Genomic DNA, 19,465 nt, shown 5'->3' on the forward strand with positions numbered 1-19,465 from the left:
ATCATTTTGCTATAATGTTGATGAGATGCTTTAGGAGCTTAACTCTTGTTACATTAATAGCCTGTGGTAAAATTGGTTTCATGATACTTCAGTTTGCTTAAAATTGCAGAACCCATCGGCGATGTTAAATGAGGACTTACTGTAGTTACTTAAGAATTGGCCATTGGATAGATGGGTGGGTGAATATATTCCTAGTTTTCCACCTGGTTGTTCAGCCCCCACTGGTGCCCTGTGTATGCCCACTGCGTCTACAGTGGAAAGATCCAGCAGACTGGCCTGGGAGAAGGGCTTCTTGGGCCATGGCACTCTGTTGACCTCTGTTAGCTGTACTGTTCGTGGCCTTTGAGTTCTTCTAAATACAGAATTGGTGGAGAGCTTCTGGCATAGTGTCTAGTGAGGATGAGAACCATTATTTTCATTGTGTCAGCAACTAATAAAGTGACATTCACATCCAGGCACCTAGTACTTTTTAATGATAATGATGAGGAAATAAGTCTTGATGGTTAATTGCTATCCTTCCTTGCTGAGACTTATTTCTAGAACTGCTTTTGGATCCTAGACTTTCACTTGCCTTCGTGTGTAAATAAATCTGGGGATGGTGATGGGAAAGTGCTGTTTAATGTCCTAAATTAACATGATAGGTTGGTTTTCAAGGATTCCCATACTTACTCCTCAGTGCTAGATTAAACCAAGACTGGTCGATCCCAGTGCTCCTGCATCGTAAGCTACAGAGCCTGTAGACACACTGAACACGTCTTTGAGCCTCCCCCTTGGAAGTGGATGGCAGTGCAGTCAGTCCTCCATATCTCCAGCTTCTGCATCCATGAGTTCAACTAACCCTGAGCTGAAAATGTTCAGAAAAAAATGTTATGTGGTTGCTGATAGGTACTATATAGTTAGGCCTGTGATGGTTGCATCTGTACAGAATAGGTACAGACATTTTTCTCTTGTCATTCCCTAAACAATATAGTATAGTAACTATTTATATGGTATTTGTATTGTATTGGGTATTATAAGTATCTAGAGATGATCCTATATAATAAAAGGCTAATATGCAAATTGACTGAACAGTGGAATGATGGGTTGCTATGATGTGCACTGACCACCAGGGGGCAGACACTCAATGCAGGAGCTGCCCTCGGTGGTCAGTGCACTCCCACAGGGAGAGCGCTGTGAGTGCAACAGTGGTGGTGGGAGTCTCTCCCACCTCCGTGGCAGCACTAAGGATGTCCAACTGATGGACATCCCCCAAGGGCTCTCAGAATGTGAGAGGGTGCAGGCTGGACTGAGGGACACCCCTCCCCCTGAGTGCACAAATTTCATGCACTGGGCCTCTAGTTAAAGTATAATAAGGAAGGATTGCCTCAGTTATATGCAGATACTACACCATCTACTTATATAAAAACCATGGGTGGTGTTCATCACATACAGATGAACAGTGACTGAGCGGAAGGAAGTCAGTCCTACAGGGGTTGTCTTGGCAACGGCTGCGCCCTCCCCCAAGCTGTTTCCAGGAGCTGTTTCCTGTAAGGGCGGAGTTTGAGGCAGGAACCCGCCCTGGGAGCATGGAGGCAGATCTTTCTAAAGTGTGCCGCGCCAGCATGGGGTGAACCTGAGTGGGGCGGCTGAAAGGCTTAGAAAAGACAGACAAGAGAATGAAAGCCGGGTCTCGGTGGGATGCTGCTTCTCTGAGAGACAGTGACCACGCCCACAGCCATGCCTTTAGTTTATAGCAGATGCTACGAGGCAAAGTAAGGGCGTGACCAAGATGTTTATAAACATCCTCCTGGGTTTCAATCCTACTGAACTACATGCACCTGAGCTCTATCAAGCCCACATCACTCAGGTACGTGGAGCCACGTGTTCTGACCATAGGTTCAAGCTTACAACTACAGCTGTTGGCTATAATTTTGCTGGGAGGGCCCTGCCCTCCAAGCTGGGACTTGCACGTGACAATGAGAGGACTGTGCTCTCTCATCAGTCCAAGGCTTGAACCTGTCCAAAACACTGTAGCGGCTCCCCACAATAAAGTTTTAATTCTGTTTCTTTGTTACTAATGTTGTGGCCCCATCCCATAACAAAGAAACAAAGGAAAATTTCCCCATCGAATTTCTGAATAGTATTACTCCTTCGGGAATGCCGTGTCATAAATTAAAATTGAAAGTGGGTGCAATCATCATGCTATTGAGAAATCTCAGTAGTAAATGGGGTCTTTGTAATGGTACCAGATTTATTATCAAAAGATTACGATCTAACATTATCGAAGCTGAAGTATTAACAGCATCTGCAGAGGGAGAGGTTGTTCTGATTCCAAGAATTGATTTGTTCCCATCTGACACTGGCCTCCCATTTTTAAATTAATTCGATGACAGTTTCCCGTGATGCCAGCATTTGTGATGACTATTAATAAATCACAAGGACAAACTCTAGACAGGGTAGGCATATTTCTACCTGAACCCGTTTTTGTACATGGTCAGTTATATGTTGCTTTCTCTCGAGTTCAAAGAGCATGTGACGTTAAAGTTATAAATACTTCAGCACAAGGGAAATTAGTCAAGCACTCTGAAAGTGTTTTCACTTTTAATGTGGTGTACAGGGAGATATTAGAATAAGTTTAATCACTTTATCAGTCATTGTTGGCATCACTGTTGTTTTTATATCATGTTTTTGTTGTTTTCATATCATGTTTTTGTCATTTTTATATCATGCCTCTGTTGCTGTTATATCCTTTTGTTACTGTTTATTAATAAATTTATATATTATTTTCATATACATTTTACTAATTTCCTTTCATCTCTCACACTTCTATTATAGAGAAAGGGCAAATAGCAATATTAAAATATCTCTGCTAATTAATTCCCTTTTTAAAAAAATATATTTATTTTTTACAGAGAAGAAGGGAGAGGGATAGAGAGTTAGAAACATCGATGAGAGAGAAACACCGATTAGCTGCCTTCTGCACACTCCCCACTGGGGATGTGCCCGCAACCAAGGTACATGCCCTTGACCGGAATCGAACCCGGGACCCTTGAGTCTGCAGGCCAATGCTCTATCCACTGAGCCAAACCGGTTAGGGCAATTAATTCCCTTTTAGTGTGCATGAATTTCGTGCACCGGGCTACTAGTTTTAAAGGTAATTTGGTATCCATGGGGAATCCTGGAAACAGTCTTTCACAGATGGTAAGGGATGATTGTGTATTTTTATTATTTATTTATTTTTATTGATTTCAGAGAGGAAGGGAGAGGGATAGAGAGATAGAAACATCAGTGATAGAGAATCATTGATCGGCTGCCTCCTTCATGCCCCCTACTGGGGGAGATTGAGCCCGTAACCCAGGCATGTGCCCTTGGCTGGAATCAAACCTGGGACCCTTCAGTCGGCAGGCTGACTCTCTATCCACAGTGCCAAACCAGCTAGGGCTGACTGTGTATTTTCAAAAAGAAAGTTGAAACCATTTCTCTCTTTTTAGTTCACAATGACCTCATTTAAGTAATGTAGCAAATGTGTAAGGGGAGAAAGAAAATGGATGCTGGAGGGAAGGAAGAGAATATTAATTGGTGGTTTTAGCCTGCCAGGGGCGGGACCTACATCTAGAACTGAAAGTGTGAATAAGAACGCCACACCTCTTAGCCACTTCTGTGCATTTGACTTCTGTGGGAGCTTGGTTTGTTCGCTTTCAGGATGTGCTGCTCACTTCCCTTTGTTCACACAAAACCCTGCAAGTGTCCCAGCAGAGCAGCTCCCAGAGTGGGGCTAAAGCATCAAGAACTGCCCTCCAGCAGCAAAATGTATATTCCTGCACACTGTGCACAGTGCTGGGGTTTGCAGTGGTCTTTGGGGACTTCTCTTTCAGATACTGCCTTCCAGGGCTTTCTGGGAAAACGAAATTTTTGAGTAATATCCTGGCCCCTCTGACAAAACCAGTAAGGCAGCAAGGCAGAGGGAGATGGGAGTCCAAGATGAATGCAGCCCTCCTGGTCAGACACATTTATGGGTTAACGTTAAGTCTTTTGGATTTTTCCACAACCATCAAAAGCCTAAAGTTTATGACCTATTTTCTGCTCTGCTGGGCTTCCTCATGTTTCATTCCCTTAGCATGGAAGCCGGAGGTGACTGTCATTTGTTCCTATGTCAAGAAAGCCCAGGGCTTACCTTTTTATCACCCCTCCGTCTCTTCTAACCCTCCACAGCTGTGGCTTTTAACAAAGCTGTCTAGACATGCATAGGGGTGCCCTCTCAACCCTGCACCCCAGTGTGTCACTGGCTGCCCCAGCTCCAGTCTGTCCCCAGCTGAACCTGAGAAGTGCCTTACAGGAGTCTAGACAGAGTCCTGAAGAAAGAGGGGTCATTGCTCCTTTCACGTGCGGGAATTATTTATGGAATTGCTGACCTTGCTATCAGAAAGCAGTTAGAAATGCGGAAAGCGCTGCACAAAGTGAGTGGGCTATTCAAGGACTGAGAGACACTGGCACAGTTGTCAAAAGTTTTAGAGAAGAAAGAAAGGGAAGACAGAACTAGCCCTGGGTTGGGCCCACCACTCGATGGATGACCTCACAGCTCTCAGTGTTGGTTTTATCGCATATAAAACTGGAACGTTGGTTCCTACCACCAGATTGTTAAAAGGATGCGATTATAATGCGTTATTGGTACAAAATGAAACTGTCTTTTGGGATTGGTCATTATTGTCTTGAATTATTTTCTTGGTCCTCATTTCTGGTTCTCTTAACCAGGCCCTGAGCAACTAATGAATTCAGTTCCTCTAGTCTTCTCATTCCCCTCCCAGCTCATCTGGTTTCAGTGCTGAAGGCTGCCCCTCAAGTTCCACAGTAAGACCTGGGTTTTGAACCTTGGCTTTCTGTGCCTGTGGTCACTTTGAACCCTTCTTGTGAGCCTTCCTTACACTGGTTTGTGCTCAGTGCTGTGGTTGAACTGACCTTTCCACCTTGCCTGCACTCAGCCCTACATCTAAGTTTGTGTAATTGAAGCCTCCTTGCCTCCCCATCTAATAGGGCAAGCATGTCAAACTCAAAGGCTAATACAGGCCAAATAAACAAGGCATGTGGCCAGCGGGCCCCGAGTTTGACATGCTTGTAATAGGGTCATTCTTCTCTACTGTTTTGAAGAAGTTAAGAAACCAACCCAGAGGAGTGGAAAGAACTAAGGTTGTCATCCTAACTCCGCCATTTGCTAGCTTTTCCTGTTCTTATCTGTAAAATGGAATGTTATCTACCACCAGGGATCTTTTGGAGTGTTAGAACAGGACTCATCTTTAGGAATTATCTAGAACAGTGCCTGCCACATAAGTAGGTGCTCAGTAAATATCAATGTCTTCCTTGCTATTACATGTGGTCATATACATGACAGCCAGTTATCCCGTCGTGATGCATCTTCCTTGTACATGAAGATGATACACTTCCCTTCCATCACATTCTGGGCTTCATGAGTTGTTTTTTCAAAAGTTGGATTTGTGCCTTAGCCCTGGGGATAGCCAACATAGGTTGTTGATTCAGCAAGTCAGCTGGGTTTTTAGACAGATAATGTGTGGTTGTGGTACAGAAACTATAGCTGGCTTGTGTGGGAATTGAACCCATGATTCAACCCAGGCACTGCATTTGATGACAGCAGCACCTTTGAGGCATCAGAGAGTGTACCATTTGCTTCTGAGTGCTCTCACTCTCGTTTGACTCTTGCAAGAGTTCTGGGATGTAGACAGATTCTCACTCTACAGAGAAGAAAATGAGACCCCAAAAAACAGTCATACCGGTGTCACACCAGTAGTTATTGGTAGAACCCAGGACAGGAACAGGAATGCCTTGATTTTTCTACAGGACTTCTGTAAGGTTTTGAACCCAGATGACAGCCATAGTTCTGGCTGTCCCAATGAAAATTTAGTGCTCCACCACAGAATCCTCCAGTTTTCCTGTCACGTGTATACTTGGTATCCATTTCTTACAGAATACTCATTAATTCATTGAATGAGTGTGTGCTGGGTACTCTAGGCACTGAGGATACTGTCAGAAATGAAAGACATGGACAAAACCCCTGCCATGCCCCGATGAAACTTCTGTGGTAGGAGGCTGACCATAAACAAGTAAGAGAAAGGTAGTATTACTGTAGAGAGGACCAGCCCTGAGGAGTGCTGTGGGGACAAACAAGGCAGAAAGAAAGCTGGGGTGGGGTGAGGCAGACACTGTGAGTTTTCTCTTAGATTCCTTGTGCTTATGGTCTTATCCATGTGATAAGCTCTCCGAGGAGAGAGTAAGGCTGCGTTCGTTCCCTGCGGGCCCATCATGCCTAGTACAGATTCCTGCATATCAGGGCTTTAGAATTTTGCAGTTGAGTCAGCCTAATGCAGTAGAAGCGGGCACAGGGGCTGTCTGCTTACCCACTAAGATGCCCAAGAACTCCCAGAGCAGAGCTGGGTTGCCTGGTTTGTTGGGGCTCCAGCCTGTGCTGTAGTTTCCTTCCAGATCATTTTTAAATCTATGGCTCCCCCTGCTGTTAAAAAATGGGATGGTCTCCCAACTTGTCTTTTGAAATAGGTGTGTGTGTGGGGGGGGGGGGGGTTGTTTAATACTAAGATTTAATTATTATTATTATTTAATAAGTACTACTGGGACATTTGGAGCTTTGTTCTGGAACTGCTGTTGCTGAGGCCCAGGGTTGGGATGGAGGGAGGAAGTGCCAAGGCCCAGGCAGGATAGGTCATATCTATGCTCTGGCTACTTTTAGCGTCTCCCTACCCTGCACTCCTACCACAGCCAGCAGCCTAGCAGCAGTTATCTCCACACACGGTTCCACAGCTGTTCTGAAATTCCAGGGCAGCAGCAGTGAAACTGACCGCTGTCTGTGCATTTTCCCTTACTGCTAGTGTTCCCTACTTGAAGTGAGTCGGGCCTTTCCCCCTCTTGTCCTCAGGCTGTCCCAACTCGTCATTTGTTACTATAGCCAAGTTTTTGACACAGAATTCTCTTCATGGTGCCGAATTTGTAGAGGGTCCTATTTGGGTCTCCCACCCTCAGTGTTGTTTGCTGAGTCGAGAGCTGTGGTCCCGGTGGTGGTGGTGGCGGCGGCCCCAGAATAGAGCGGAGTCCTTGACAGGGGCTGCAGAGAGCCCTTTTTGTCAGCTGCTGGTTGTGTGTGTGCACCAGGGTCAAACCTACAACCACTGTGAAGTTCCTTTAGTCCTTAGAGATGAAATTCAAGTTTAATTTTAGCAGCACTATTAATATCAGCTGAAATGAAGAAGGAAATGGCACCCAAGTAGACATGTCATTTTGTTTAACAGCCCCATTCAGTTTGGTCACTTTGTGGTTCCTCATGAGATAGAAGTCAGGTGGACCCGACACGCAGCTCTGATCCTTCCCACGTCCCCATCTCCCCGAGAGTAAGGTGAGGCCCAGTCGCTGTTTGTGGAGGTTGACCGATCAGTGAGGATCGTGTGGCTAATGGGTCCAGGATATTTTTTAGTTATATTGGATGGATGCACTTTATAGATCTTAAGCTTAGGCCAGTGACTACTCCTATTAGGAAAAAAGTAACCAAAATTATTTTAATGGGGCAGCTGAACCATAAAGGTGTACGCTTACTCGGGTGCCATTTTCTTCGTCGTTTCAGCTGATATTAATAGTACTACTAAAATTAACTTGACTTCAAGATGCCTGGTCCATGGTAAGTTGTAGCAGTAGACATGATGCTTCACTAATAAAGTAATTATTTTCTGATTCCTCTCCCAACAGCTTTGAAAAGTCCAGCTGCGTTTCATGAACAGAGAAGGAGCTTGGAACGGGCCAGGGTAAGGCACGCATTCTTCTCCAGGGCCTCTGAAGAGATTCCCAGAGCCCCTTGCATTGCCGGTCATGTTCCTCCCAGTCTAGCGTGCCTCCAGGGCCAGCCCATGCCTCACAGTTCTAATTAGCAAGCTCTACCTTTTCTGCTTCATCTCCACACGGCCATCTCCCAGCGCGATGATGCAGAACGTGATCAGAAGGAGTTTTCTCCTTTATTGCCTTTAAGAGTATGTAGTGCTCACCGAGCCCTTCTCCTGTTGCTTTGGAGACACTAGTCTTTCCCATGTATAAACTCCACCATAACCTTTTGTGGGCGTTAGGACATGAACAGCATCGGTGTCCCTCCATGTCAGTGGCTGCACTGCCCACACCTCTCCAGGATGGGCATGCACTGGTCTTCATGTGTCCTCAGCAGCCAGTGTCCACTGGAGGCTGTGGAGGCAGAAGCTAGGCCCCCTCTGAGCCCAGGTTCGTGCTGTTGCACCTGGCTTGCTGCCTATTCCCCTTGCTTTCAGTTCCCTCAGGGGCCTCAGGGGGATATTCTGCCCAGTGTGGGCGGAGATGGGGAAGTCGCCAAAACACGCTTCCCCCTCGCACCCCCTTCACTTTGGTCGTTCACGTAAAAGACAAGGGAAGAGAACCTCCCAAAGGGAGGGTCACAGACTGAGGTACCCCAAGACCCACAGCTCTTTCAGGGACGAAAATGTTTACCTCCAAGACTTTCCTTACTACCTCCTCTTTTTAAATTATTATTTTTTTAATGTTCTAAGGAGAATCATGATTAATTCTTAGAGAGAACGAGAAGAATGAGGTCATGGGTACTGGGAACCAAAGCAGTAACAAACTGCACTGTTGTAGTGCCGGGAGAGTTAGAGAATATGGGGGTAGGCGAGGGGGGAGGGTAGGAAGGGCATTGCCTGTGCCCCCAACCCATTTGTAAGTCTTGGCACCACTTCCTGTCTGCATCTCAAGCAGGCAGGGAGGGAGTAAATATGAGCCAATTAGAGCAGCTGTTATTTTATTGAGTACTTTTCATGTAAAATTATATCATTTTGTTATTTATGCTCACATCAGCTCTTATGAATTAGGTGTTATTATCATTTTCATTTATAGTTGCAGCTAAGAGAGGTTAAGTAATTTTTCCAGCTAGCAAGTGGCAAAGCTGGGACTCAAACCTTGGTCTGTGGACTCCAGGTATTTTCTTAAGCAGTACTGTATTCTGCCTTGGCCTTGGTCACTGCTCAGAACTTCAGGTGGCTTAGAAAATATGTCTGCTCTGCAGTGTCTGACACCTGTTCTAGCATCTTCTACAGCAGCCAGAGCAATTTTTCTGCCCACTGCAGATGGGGTGATAGATCCAGTGCCCTCAGCCGCTTTAAACCATCTCATGGAGAGCTCAGCACCAACCCAGGCTGGCACAGGTTGCCCAGTCAGAGCCCAGGCACCTGATAGGGGCCAGGCAGGACAGAACCAGGTCTTTACACACTTTCCTACGTGCAGTGTGCTCTGATACTTTTTCTGTTTTTACTCTCCTCTGCTCTACCCTACTGTACCTTATCCTATCCCATTCTCTGCTGATCTTGAACCACTAATGGTCTTGACCTGTGGTTTGAAAATTTCTGGTACACAGGTTAAGAGCCCAAGTTCTGGAGTCAGACAGATCTGGGGTCACATTATAACATGAGCGCCAGGCAGTGGGGCGGCTTGGGACTGTTGAAGAAATGGCTTAGTTTGCTTGGAGTCTCAGAAATGCGGAAATGATTACATTGGACTTTAAGGAACTAGAGTTTTGACACCATGTATCAAAATTAGTATTCTATTTGGTAGTCATTCAAAATGAGTGGGAAATGCTTATAAGATCATGCAAATTTTTTGAAACAAGATATAAAATTATATTCAGTATTATTACAGCTCTGCAAAATCAAACTTGTCTTCCACATGGACGAATGATTAGAAATAAATATCCCAAAATACTAACAATAGATGATTAAAATGTTTTATTGTCATTTTGCTTGGTAATTTTCCATTTTCCTTGATGAAACAATACTAATTTTATAACAGTAAAAGTAATAGAGTTTTAAAAATATATATCAGTAGTCCAACCTCAGACCGACAAATATTCTTGACGGATGGTGCCCTTGGCTGGTGCACTTGGAAGTAGATATGTCCTCCCCTGGCTGCCCTGGGCCTCAGCACCCTGTAATCTCCAAACTGAGATGGTGGGGGCTGCAGAGGTGACCAACAGCCACCCTGTCCATGCCATAAGCTTGTGATCTGGATTTGAGAGCTTTTTGATGTTTTTTTTTCCCCCTATAGACAGAGGACTACCTGAAACGGAAGATTCGTTCCCGGCCGGAGAGGTCAGAGTTGGTCAGGATGCACATTTTGGAAGGTGTGTTGAAATGGCAATGCTTCTAAACCCTGTTCTCACTGTGTGTTCACCGCCTCACCACCCACATTTCTCCTTCCCTTTCTTGTCACTCACATTTCTGTAGGCAGTGGGTAAGCCCGAGCCTTAGCACGCTGAAACAGCAGTGCTGTGGTTGCCGGGAATTCCCCTGGAAGCACGACACGTTCTGCTGGGCTGGCTTATCCTTTCTCCTGTGGCCACAAGATGGCCCTGGGGCTGGTCATCTCTTGATACAAATTTTTCCCCTCTAAGATCTGTTTTTAAAATGCGTTTGCTTTCTCTTTTTCATTCGTTGATTCATTCATTCACTCAGCATTTACTTGAGCACTTGTGATGTACAAGTAAGGTCATCCCAGACACACTCCACCTGGCTCCAGCACACGCTTCTCCCCACATTCTAGTGAAGGCAGTGGCTGCTGAAAGCAGTGTGAATCTATCCATTTTTTTAGTTTTGAGCTACCTTTGGGGTTGGAAGAGAACTTTCCTAGGGTGAACCCCACATTTTGCTGGTGAAGACTCTGAGGCCCAGAGCAGGGAGGTGAATTGCCCTGTAACACAGCCAGCTTGAGAAAGTCACTTTGCTGTCTGGTGCTCTTTTCAGCTCTGTAGCTCCACCTCAGGGAGTCCTCTGGCCTGGTGGCCATTGTTGTGTGTGGCCACACACTGTCCACAGTAGGGGCTCCTTCTGTCCTCGTGAAACTTTACGCTGGGCCACCCTTTTCCACCGGGGATGCGCTTTGCATTCTGATGGCCTCTGCTCCTTCCCTAGAGGGAGGGAGACCGCTCTGGAAGTGCCAGGGCAAACCCAGGCCCATTCCCGCTCCTTCCCTAGAGGGAGGGAGACCGCTCTGGAGGTGCCAGGGCAAACCCAGGCCCATTCCCGCTCCTTCCCTAGAGGGAGGGAGACCGCTCTGGAGGTGCCAGGGCAAACCCAGGCCCATTTCCGCTCCTTCTCTCCCGCGGCCAGAGACCTCGGCTGAGCCTTCCCTTCAGGCCAAGCAGCTGAAGCTGAAGAGAGCCAGGCTGGCTGATGACCTCAACGAGAAGATTGCGCAGAGGCCGGGCCCCATGGAGCTGGTGGAGAAGAACATCCTGCCTGTGGAGTCCAGCGTGAAAGAAGCCCTCATCGGTGAGGAGGCCAGACGCCCTGTGTGCACTGCAGGCCAGATGCAGAGGGTGGGCGGGCTCTGGACTTCTTGCCCTTCAACTTCTTGCTTTGACTTGGGGAACTGAGGTACAGAGTGCGAGAGCCGGATAAACAGGTTGTGTTACTTGGGATGGTGCCGGGGCCACAGGGATCGGCGCCATGGCAACATAGGTGCATAACAGAGAGGCCTGTCCACCTTCATCTCTGTAAACCCAGGGCTGATTCCTCTCTCACAGGGCAGGTGGGTGTCAGGATCGATGTGTGTAAATATGCGGAAATGCCAGAGATTAGAAATCTGTACCTTACTGGGTTTTTTATCAGTGAAATCTCTTTTTGGAGCTGGCACTTTCCACAGGTATTTCACTTTTCAAATATTGATTGATCCAAGCAGTGGCTAGGTGCTAGGACCACAGCCCCAAAGGCCGTTGGCCTTACAGAGCTCACGTCTAGCAGCAGACACAGGCAGGTAAAAAAGGCAGAAGAAGTTCTGTGCTGGAGGGGGCACACAGAGAGGGCCTCCCAACCTGACCCTGCCAGTGGGGTGTGGTGTCAGAGGCTGGGCTGGGCTGCAGGGGAGTAAAAAGGAAAGTGCGTGCATGGGAGTGAGGCAGAGTGTGATGTGGAGCTGGAAGGTGGGCGGGGCTTCATGTGTCCCAGTCAGGTGGTTAGACGTGATTCCCTTAGATTTTGGTAATTGTTGGTACAGATATGTCTTCTTTGCAACCGTGGACCCAAAACCTGAACCTGGGCAAGGCTGTCTGCTCCTGCCCTTGGGAAGTAGCTGTGCCTTCAGGGGAAGGAGGCTCAACTGCTCCCGCCATGGGCAGGGTACGAGAGGAAAACCACAGGAGTGGACCCCAAAGCATGGCGAGTTGTGCTCTGAGCCTGGGTCAGAGGGGACTGTAGTTTCTAGGGCTTTATCTGCACTGTAAACGGTGGAGCCGCAGTGTAGGAGGAGCCACTGTGCTGGAGGTGGGCACACCTTGGGCACCCAAGAGCCCTTTTATTCACTGCTTTGCCCTGGCATCCATCTGCCTCATCTCAGTGTTTTCCTACCCAGATCTTCACCAGATTCCACGACAGCTCCTAGTTTACAGGCCAGTGTTTGAGCCAAGGTCAGTTCTGGACTCTTCAGCCAGCCAAGACCTGATAAATATTGGCCAAGAGTTGGCAATGCGCCAGGCCCCTTATGAAGGCCTGCAGAGGAACAAGTGATGATGCTTCCCTCAAAGAATGTGGTCTGATGTATAAACTGATGTATAAACAAGTAATCTCTGAGTCTGGCTCTGAGCAGTTGCCAGCATTGTGTAGCAGAAAGGCATGGGCCCTGTGACAGAGCTGAGTCACGTGGACTGTAGGACAAGGAGCCCAGCACGTCCTTGGTCCTGGGGAGGCTCATGGAAGGGCTGCTGCTGTTAGCAGTGCCGTCCATGGTGGACAGCATGGACTAGTGGACTGTGTGTCAGGTACAGAGGGAGCTCTGCCAAGATGGGCTTCTCTCAGGGCTGGGGGCGGTGGCAAGGGCTGGGGAATGATACGGCCCATTTGGGGTCAACCCAAAGGTTGAATCACATTGTCAAGTGGAGGACAGAGGACATTCCAGGCGGAGGGGACAGTAGGAGCAGCGCCTGGAGGCTTGGTGGAGTGCAGCTCGTTTAAGGCCTGGGAGTAGTTTAGTTTGTCAATGAGGTAATCACTGGTGACGGGAGAGAAGCATTTGCCAGCAAAAGGCAGATCATGCTGATTGAGGAATGAGCAGGAGGTAAGGAAATGGTGACAGCAAATGTGGTCCATTTGTTCATAAGGTGAGGGGAGAAGGAAAAGTGAGGTGTGGTGGGTAGGAAGGATGTTTAGGCTGGGAGAAGTGGAGCAGACTGGGGGTGAGGAGGAGAAGAGGGAGGAGAGGGGAGGAGAGGGAGCTGAGACAGTTCTGGAACCTACAAGGGGGGCTTTTCTGTCTCCCACAGTCGCTTGCTCACACTCACACCCTTTCCTCCAGGCCACCCCCGGTTGATGTGTGAGTCATGCCAAGGCCCTCTCTTCCAGAGTTCCCTGAGCCTCCCTGCAGTGTCCCCTCAGCGTCCTTTCCCTTGAGTGGAGCATATACTGAGCTCCAAGGTGATGGCACCATAAACTCCCAGAGGCCTGGACCCATTTCTGTCCCTCCACACCCTGCACGCAGCCGACAGCTGGCACAGCAGAGAGGAGCGGACTGCTGGGACCCTGGCCTGCACCGGGCCTCGGGCTTCTTCAGTGCCAGCGGCTTCCTGGGGTTGGACGGCCCAGGGGTGCAGCTACAGCTCTTCTTCCTGGTTCCATCATGTGGCTGCTGCTCCAGAGCAGGCCCCTCCCTGGGAGTAGATCATGGGAGAAAATGTAGGTGTGTGACTGGCAGGAAGTCCACGGTGGCCAGCGACCTGACCTCCGTGTGCTGTGTGTGCCTGTGCTAGGACAGGCGGGGTGGAGGGGCGAGCCAGCCCTGCCCTGGGCATTCTGGCTTCATCTCATAGTTGGCTGGTGGGGGAACAAACTAGGGGACTTCCTTCTTAGTCCCAGGGAGGAGAGAGCCAGGTCATGGCCCTGGAGGGGAGAGTTACTGGCTTGTTCTTGTTCCTTTTCTGTGGTCTTCCCACCACAGCCGACAGCTCACCTTCACGGCATGGCCACCACCTCGGTTCCTCTGTGTGGACAGCCGTCGGTGCAGAACCTCTCCCCCGACCGCACCGAGGCCGTGGCTGGGACATGGGTCTTTTGAAATATCCTACTTGCCCCTGTTACTTACTATCTTTCCTTCCGGCTGTATCCTGGGATTTCCATGCCAGGACCCTGCCCCTCCTACTTCTCCCTCTCAGCCTGGCTTCAGCCAGCCCAGGAGCACCTGCGCTCACGGCCACCGGCCCAGGGTGGGGAGGGTGGGAATCGCCATAGGATGGGTTTTCTGCTGGCCTTGGGACGCTGCGAGTCACTAAAGGGAGGCCACCATACTCGCAGTGGGCCTGTTCCACTTGTGTAGGCAGCCCAGGGAGGAGCTGCACTCCAGAGCCCCTTCGCACACCCAGAGCCCTCACTGCAGGGCCCACAAGCCTCCGGGGGAGGAGAGGAGAGTTTTGTGCAGCCATAGAATGGAAATAAAATGCCTTTAATAGCAGGGGATCTGAGGCAGAGGAGGCAGCAGGTTGCATGGGCGGGGCGTGGGGTGGGGGTGGAGAACTTGACTATTAGGACTGAGGGCAGTATAGAGTGAAAAGCAAGAGGCGGAACAGGCCTTTCCTCCTCAGGAAGCACTTTGCTGGCTCAGCAGGACTTCCCAGCCTGCACGCTGGTCTCCCTTCTCCTGTCCGCCTCGCTGGGGAGTGGAGGCGAGGAGGCTGAGGGGTGTGGGGCTAAGGAGCGGGCACCTTGCTGGGACAGCCTCTGGTGAGCAGCACCCCTCTCCCCATTCCCTGGGGCCGGAAGAGGAGTCTTATTCGGGCTTTGGCTTTCAGTGGGCCAGGTGAATTACCCGAAAGTGGCAGACAGCTCTTCTTTCGATGAGGACAGCAGCGATGCCTTATCCCCTGAGCAGCCTGCCAGCCAGGAGTCCCAGGGCTCAGTGCCATCACCCCTGGAAGCCCGAGTCAGCGAGCCACTGCCCAGTGCCACCTCTATATCCCCCACTCAGGTGAGCTGACCTGCTCAACACGCTTCCCCTGCTCCTCAGGGCCCCAGACTTGCTGAGCTGCCCAGTTCGAGGTCCCTCACTTGGACTAGGCAACACAGGGAAGTGGGAGGGGTGTTTCCCTGGGAGCTCAAGGGCTGACTGCTTGAGGGAAGGGAGGTGTCGGCAGTGGATGCAATTTGTTAGCCTCCTTGGCCCACCCGTGTCCACTCATTCAGTTCTGTGATCTTTTCACCACCCTCTGTCTCTCCCTTTTCTAGTTCTTTGCCCCCTGACAGTAATGGTGTTCAAGGAAGTGGCTGCCACCCACCTCCAGGCAGGGCAGGGCAGGGCTGGGATACACTGCCACCTGGGATGGCCCCGCCCTCTGGAGCAGCCAGAAAGGGAGGCATCCTCACTTCCCCTTCTCTCTCAGGTTGTGTCTCAACTCCCAGTGGGCCCAGAGTCCAGAGAAACGCTTTTCCTGGCAGAGCAGCCTCCTCTGCCTCCCAGCCTCACCAACGGAACCACGGTCCCCACCGCCAAGCCCACCCCCACGCTCATTAAGGTACAATTCTCCAGCTTGTACCCCGTGCCCCTCCTAGCCCTGCTGAGACTTCATCCCAGGGTAGGGACAGCTGCAGGGGGTCAGGGCGCAGCAAAGCGCTGAGGAATGTGGGAGTGCTTCCTGTTCTCGGGGATGCTGGCTGTCAGGGTTACAGCCCCTGTTTACGGAGCACGGTGTGCCAGGCTCTGGGCTGGGCTTTCAGGCCTGTAGCCCTGCCCTCCCCGTGGAAACATGCCCACCCGTCCCCTCTGGGTCACTGACAGCCTCGAGAGGCAGTGAGGAACCCTGTTCTGCAAGCGACACAACTGAGAAGTACAGATGGGCCCTTGGTCACTCCTCTGGCAGCGCCGGGCGTACGCTTCTATCTCGGTCAAGGCCTGACCGAAATACCTGCAGGGGCGGTTGGGTTTACCGTCAACCCCACGAGACACCTACTGGGGACCTTGCGTGGGGGACAGTGTGCTGAGCACCAAGAGCCGCTGCCCAGTCCTCCCCCCCTCAGAGCCTCCGCCTTAGAGTCTCGGAGACCAGAGGCTGTGCTCCTTCCCGGCCCTACTTGCTTCCCTGTCTCCCTCATTCTCTAGCCCCCCTGGCACACGGGCCCTGGCCCAGCTGGGCATCTCTGGTCATCCTTGGTCCTCTGCTCCTGTCACTCACAGCGGGGGGCTGACCAGGTGCGCGTTCTCTCCCCTTAGCTGAGCTCCTGCTGTGCCTGCTGCCTATTCGTCAGGGGAGCTACCTGGTGCCCTCCTGTGCGGGCTGTGCCCAGCCCGTTTCCATGGTCTCTGTGAGGCCTCCCCTAGTCCCAGAGGAAGCACCAGCACCTGGGCCTGGTCACGGGTGCTCCAGAGCGCTTGCCGGCTCCAGGCTGCTCCCTCATCACAGGCACTTCTCTTGTCTCTGTGGTCTATTCCTGATTGGCCACAGATGTCAAAGGTTTTCCCAAAAAATTCCTCCTTCAGACTTGCTTCTCGTCATATAACCGGTGCCTTCCTTTGACCACCACACATTTGAAAGAATGTGTATGTGTTTGTCTACACTTCCTCTCCTCTGGGGTGAGCCCCCAGACTCGCCAGTGAGCCCCCCTCAAGGCTTCCTAATTCCCCCAGCCCCCTCTGCCCCCTCTGCCCCCCACGGGTCGTGCTCCTCTCTCCTCTTGCTTTTCCTGCCCTTCCTCTGTCGCTGCTCTTCCCTTGGCTTTTCCTCCTCTTCCCTCTCAGTGGGGTGCCCCAGGCCCAGCTCCCAGCCTCCATCCTTAGTCCCTTTCGGCTCCACCCTTCTGAAGCCGCTCTGGGTCGTCCTCCCCCCCCCCCCCCCATCTTCACGCACCCAGTTGCTCTGCCAGCTTTGCCGTCTTCTCTTTCTATGCTCCATAGCAGCGGTTCTCAACCTGTGTGTCGCGACCCCTTTGGGGGTTGAACGACCCTTTCACAGGGGCCGCCTAAGACCATCGGCAAACACATATAATTACATATTGTTTTTGTGATTAATCACTATGCTTTCATTATGTTCAATTTGTCACAATGAAATTGGGGGTCACCACAACATGAGGAACTGTATTAAAGGGTCGCGGCGTTAGGAAGGTTGAGAACTACTGCTCCATAGCAAACTCAGAACCTCTACCTGACTCCCATGAAGGGACCACCATTGTCACAGTTGCCAAAGCTCAAAGCCATAAACCCTTGAACTGCTTACCTGCCTCATGCTCCTTTTGTCCCCTCTTCCTCTAGTCCGTCTACCCAAACCTTCCTATTGGCTCCCACTGCCACCTGGTCGAGACCCCTGCTGATCCCGCACGTCTCCACCCTTCTAACACTCTCCGCTCAAAGGCGACGACTAGGCCCACCACAGCCTTGCCCGCACGCCCTGCTGGCTCCGCCTCTGTCCAGCTCCACCCTTCCTGACCCATCACAGGCCTTCAGCAGGACCTGCTGGCCCTTCCTGGTCTGCTGGGTCCTCATGGACACTCACGTGGGCGGCTCTGTGCCTGCTGGGGTCTTGGAGGCCCATTTGGTGAAGGAACAGTTTTTGGAGTCCCAGCTTCGTGTGGTGAGATCGAGATCACTGCGACCATGGGAAGGGACTTCACAGGCCTGTTTCCTCATCTTCACGTGGACTTGCTGGTTCCTGCCCAGGCAGGATGCTTGCAGGTCTGCACGACCTGGTCTTTGTGAAGTACCTGGTGTGGATAGCACACGCTCCAAAAACAGCTGTTCTACTTTCTTGTCATGTTCCCTCTGCTGGGGGTGACAGTGACTACATTTTTTGGTTGATTTTCCCTCCAGCCTAGAAGCAGCTCCCTCTGTCAGCCCTTGCCCCTCCTTGGGACACTCTGGGCACTGATTTTGGAGGGAGAGAGTGGGACTGGGCAGGAGGCCTCCTCAGAAGCCACTCCGTTACAATAGGACGGCCGCCAGCCTCCCACTTGGGGGCCTCCCTCTGGAAGCCCAGGATGCCCCCTGACGGCCCGTCTCCTGTGCCCTCAGCAAAGCCAGCCCAAGTCTGCCAGCGAGAAGTCGCAGCGCAGCAAGAAAGCCAAGGAGCTGAAGCCAAAGGTGAAGAAGCTCAAGTATCACCAGTACATCCCCCCGGACCAAAAGCAGGACAAGGGGGCACCCCCCATGGACTCCTCCTACGCCAAGATCCTGCAGCAGCAGCAGCTGTTCCTCCAGCTGCAGATCCTCAACCAGCAGCAGCAGCAGCACTATAACTACCAGACCATCTTGCCGGCCCCCCCAAAGTAGGAGCCCCCTCCCACTCCTGCCCATCCCGCCCGTGGGCACCCCAAGATAGGCAGATGCCCGGTCTCGGGTGGGTGAGCCCCAGCCTTCAAGGATCCTTTGGTCTGGATCCTGCAGGAATGGCCCCACACCATCTCTACCCAGTCCTGGGGTGGAGGGTCTTGGTGGGTGCTCATTTCTGCCTTATCTTTTCCTCAGGCCGGCAGGTGAGGCTCTGGGAAGTGGTGGGGTCCCCCCGATGCGCAGCCTTTCCACTACCAGTACCAGTTCCAGCTCGGGCACCCCTGGGCCCAGTGGGCTGGCACGTCAAAACAGCACCTCTCTGACTGGCAAGCTGGGAGCCCTGCCCGCCAACCTGGACGACATGAAGGTAGGTGGTCACCCCAAAGTTAGGAAAAGCCGCCAGCCCAGGGCCCACGCTCATGGCAGGCAGAGCAGAGCTCCAGCCTCGGGTCTGCTCCGGCAGAGGCACCTGGAATCTGTTCAAGGCCTGCTTGGCTCTGGTCGAGACACCAGCCTTGTCACGGGTCATGACCACGAACGGCATCAGCCAGCACCTGTCCCGGGCCTGGGGCTCACTCGGCCCTTGTGTGTCTCACCTCTTCCTCGGCCTCTTCGGTGCAGTGTGGGAAACGGGGAGTATTCCCCGCTGAGGATGAGCTGGCGGAGGTGGCTCAGGATGGAGGTCTGGCTGGTGGCAGAGCCCTGATTCAGACTCAGGGCTGCCCACTTCAGCACCTCCACCCTTTCCACTCTGCATTTAACCCCTCCCCTATCTGCTGGGCCAGTGCTGAGCCACCTGGGAAGGGAGTGGCCCATCCTCGTGTCCTGGGACCTTGGAGGGGCGGGTCATGTTTGGGGCCTGGCCTGTTTTCTATGCCTGATCAGCATATACGGTGGATCGAATTCTCCTCCGAGAGTTTGCCCCCTGAACCAAGCAGGCCCCTCCTGAGCAGGCCTGCTTGCAGCAAGTCACAGGCCTCGTGGGGGCATTTGGGCACAGGCTTCAGCGCCCATCAGACCTGGCCATAGCTCCTAACTCTGCCGCTCGTTAGCTCTGTGATCTCGGAGAAATCGTTTTTCTTTTGTGAGCTCAGTTTTCTCATCTGTAAAATCCAGTCACTTCATTAAATATGTATTGAGCACCGGCATCATGCTGGAGCTGGAGATA

General features: G+C 51.2%; 1 protein-coding gene across 4 annotated transcripts in view; it reads left to right on the plus strand.

Moving 5' to 3' along the window:
- MRTFA (myocardin related transcription factor A) overlaps positions 1 to 19,465 on the plus strand; it is a 115,366-nt gene that overhangs the window by 83,292 nt on the left and 12,609 nt on the right. For 2 of the 4 annotated variants that reach the window (XM_059681465.1, XM_059681464.1), the window contains exons 3-9: positions 7,741 to 7,796; positions 10,108 to 10,183; positions 11,169 to 11,330; positions 14,834 to 15,009; positions 15,422 to 15,553; positions 18,040 to 18,293; positions 18,493 to 18,664. In XM_059681465.1, the coding sequence (XP_059537448.1) occupies positions 7,741 to 7,796; positions 10,108 to 10,183; positions 11,169 to 11,330; positions 14,834 to 15,009; positions 15,422 to 15,553; positions 18,040 to 18,293; positions 18,493 to 18,664 (1,028 nt within the window). The remainder of the gene's footprint in view (positions 1 to 7,740; positions 7,797 to 10,107; positions 10,184 to 11,168; positions 11,331 to 14,833; positions 15,010 to 15,421; positions 15,554 to 18,039; positions 18,294 to 18,492; positions 18,665 to 19,465) is intronic. The other 2 variants (XM_059681466.1, XM_059681467.1) reach the window with 2 other exon arrangements.

Source organism: Myotis daubentonii, chromosome 2 (assembly GCF_963259705.1).
Source record: "Myotis daubentonii chromosome 2, mMyoDau2.1, whole genome shotgun sequence".
Classification (NCBI taxonomy): Eukaryota; Metazoa; Chordata; class Mammalia; order Chiroptera; family Vespertilionidae; genus Myotis; species Myotis daubentonii.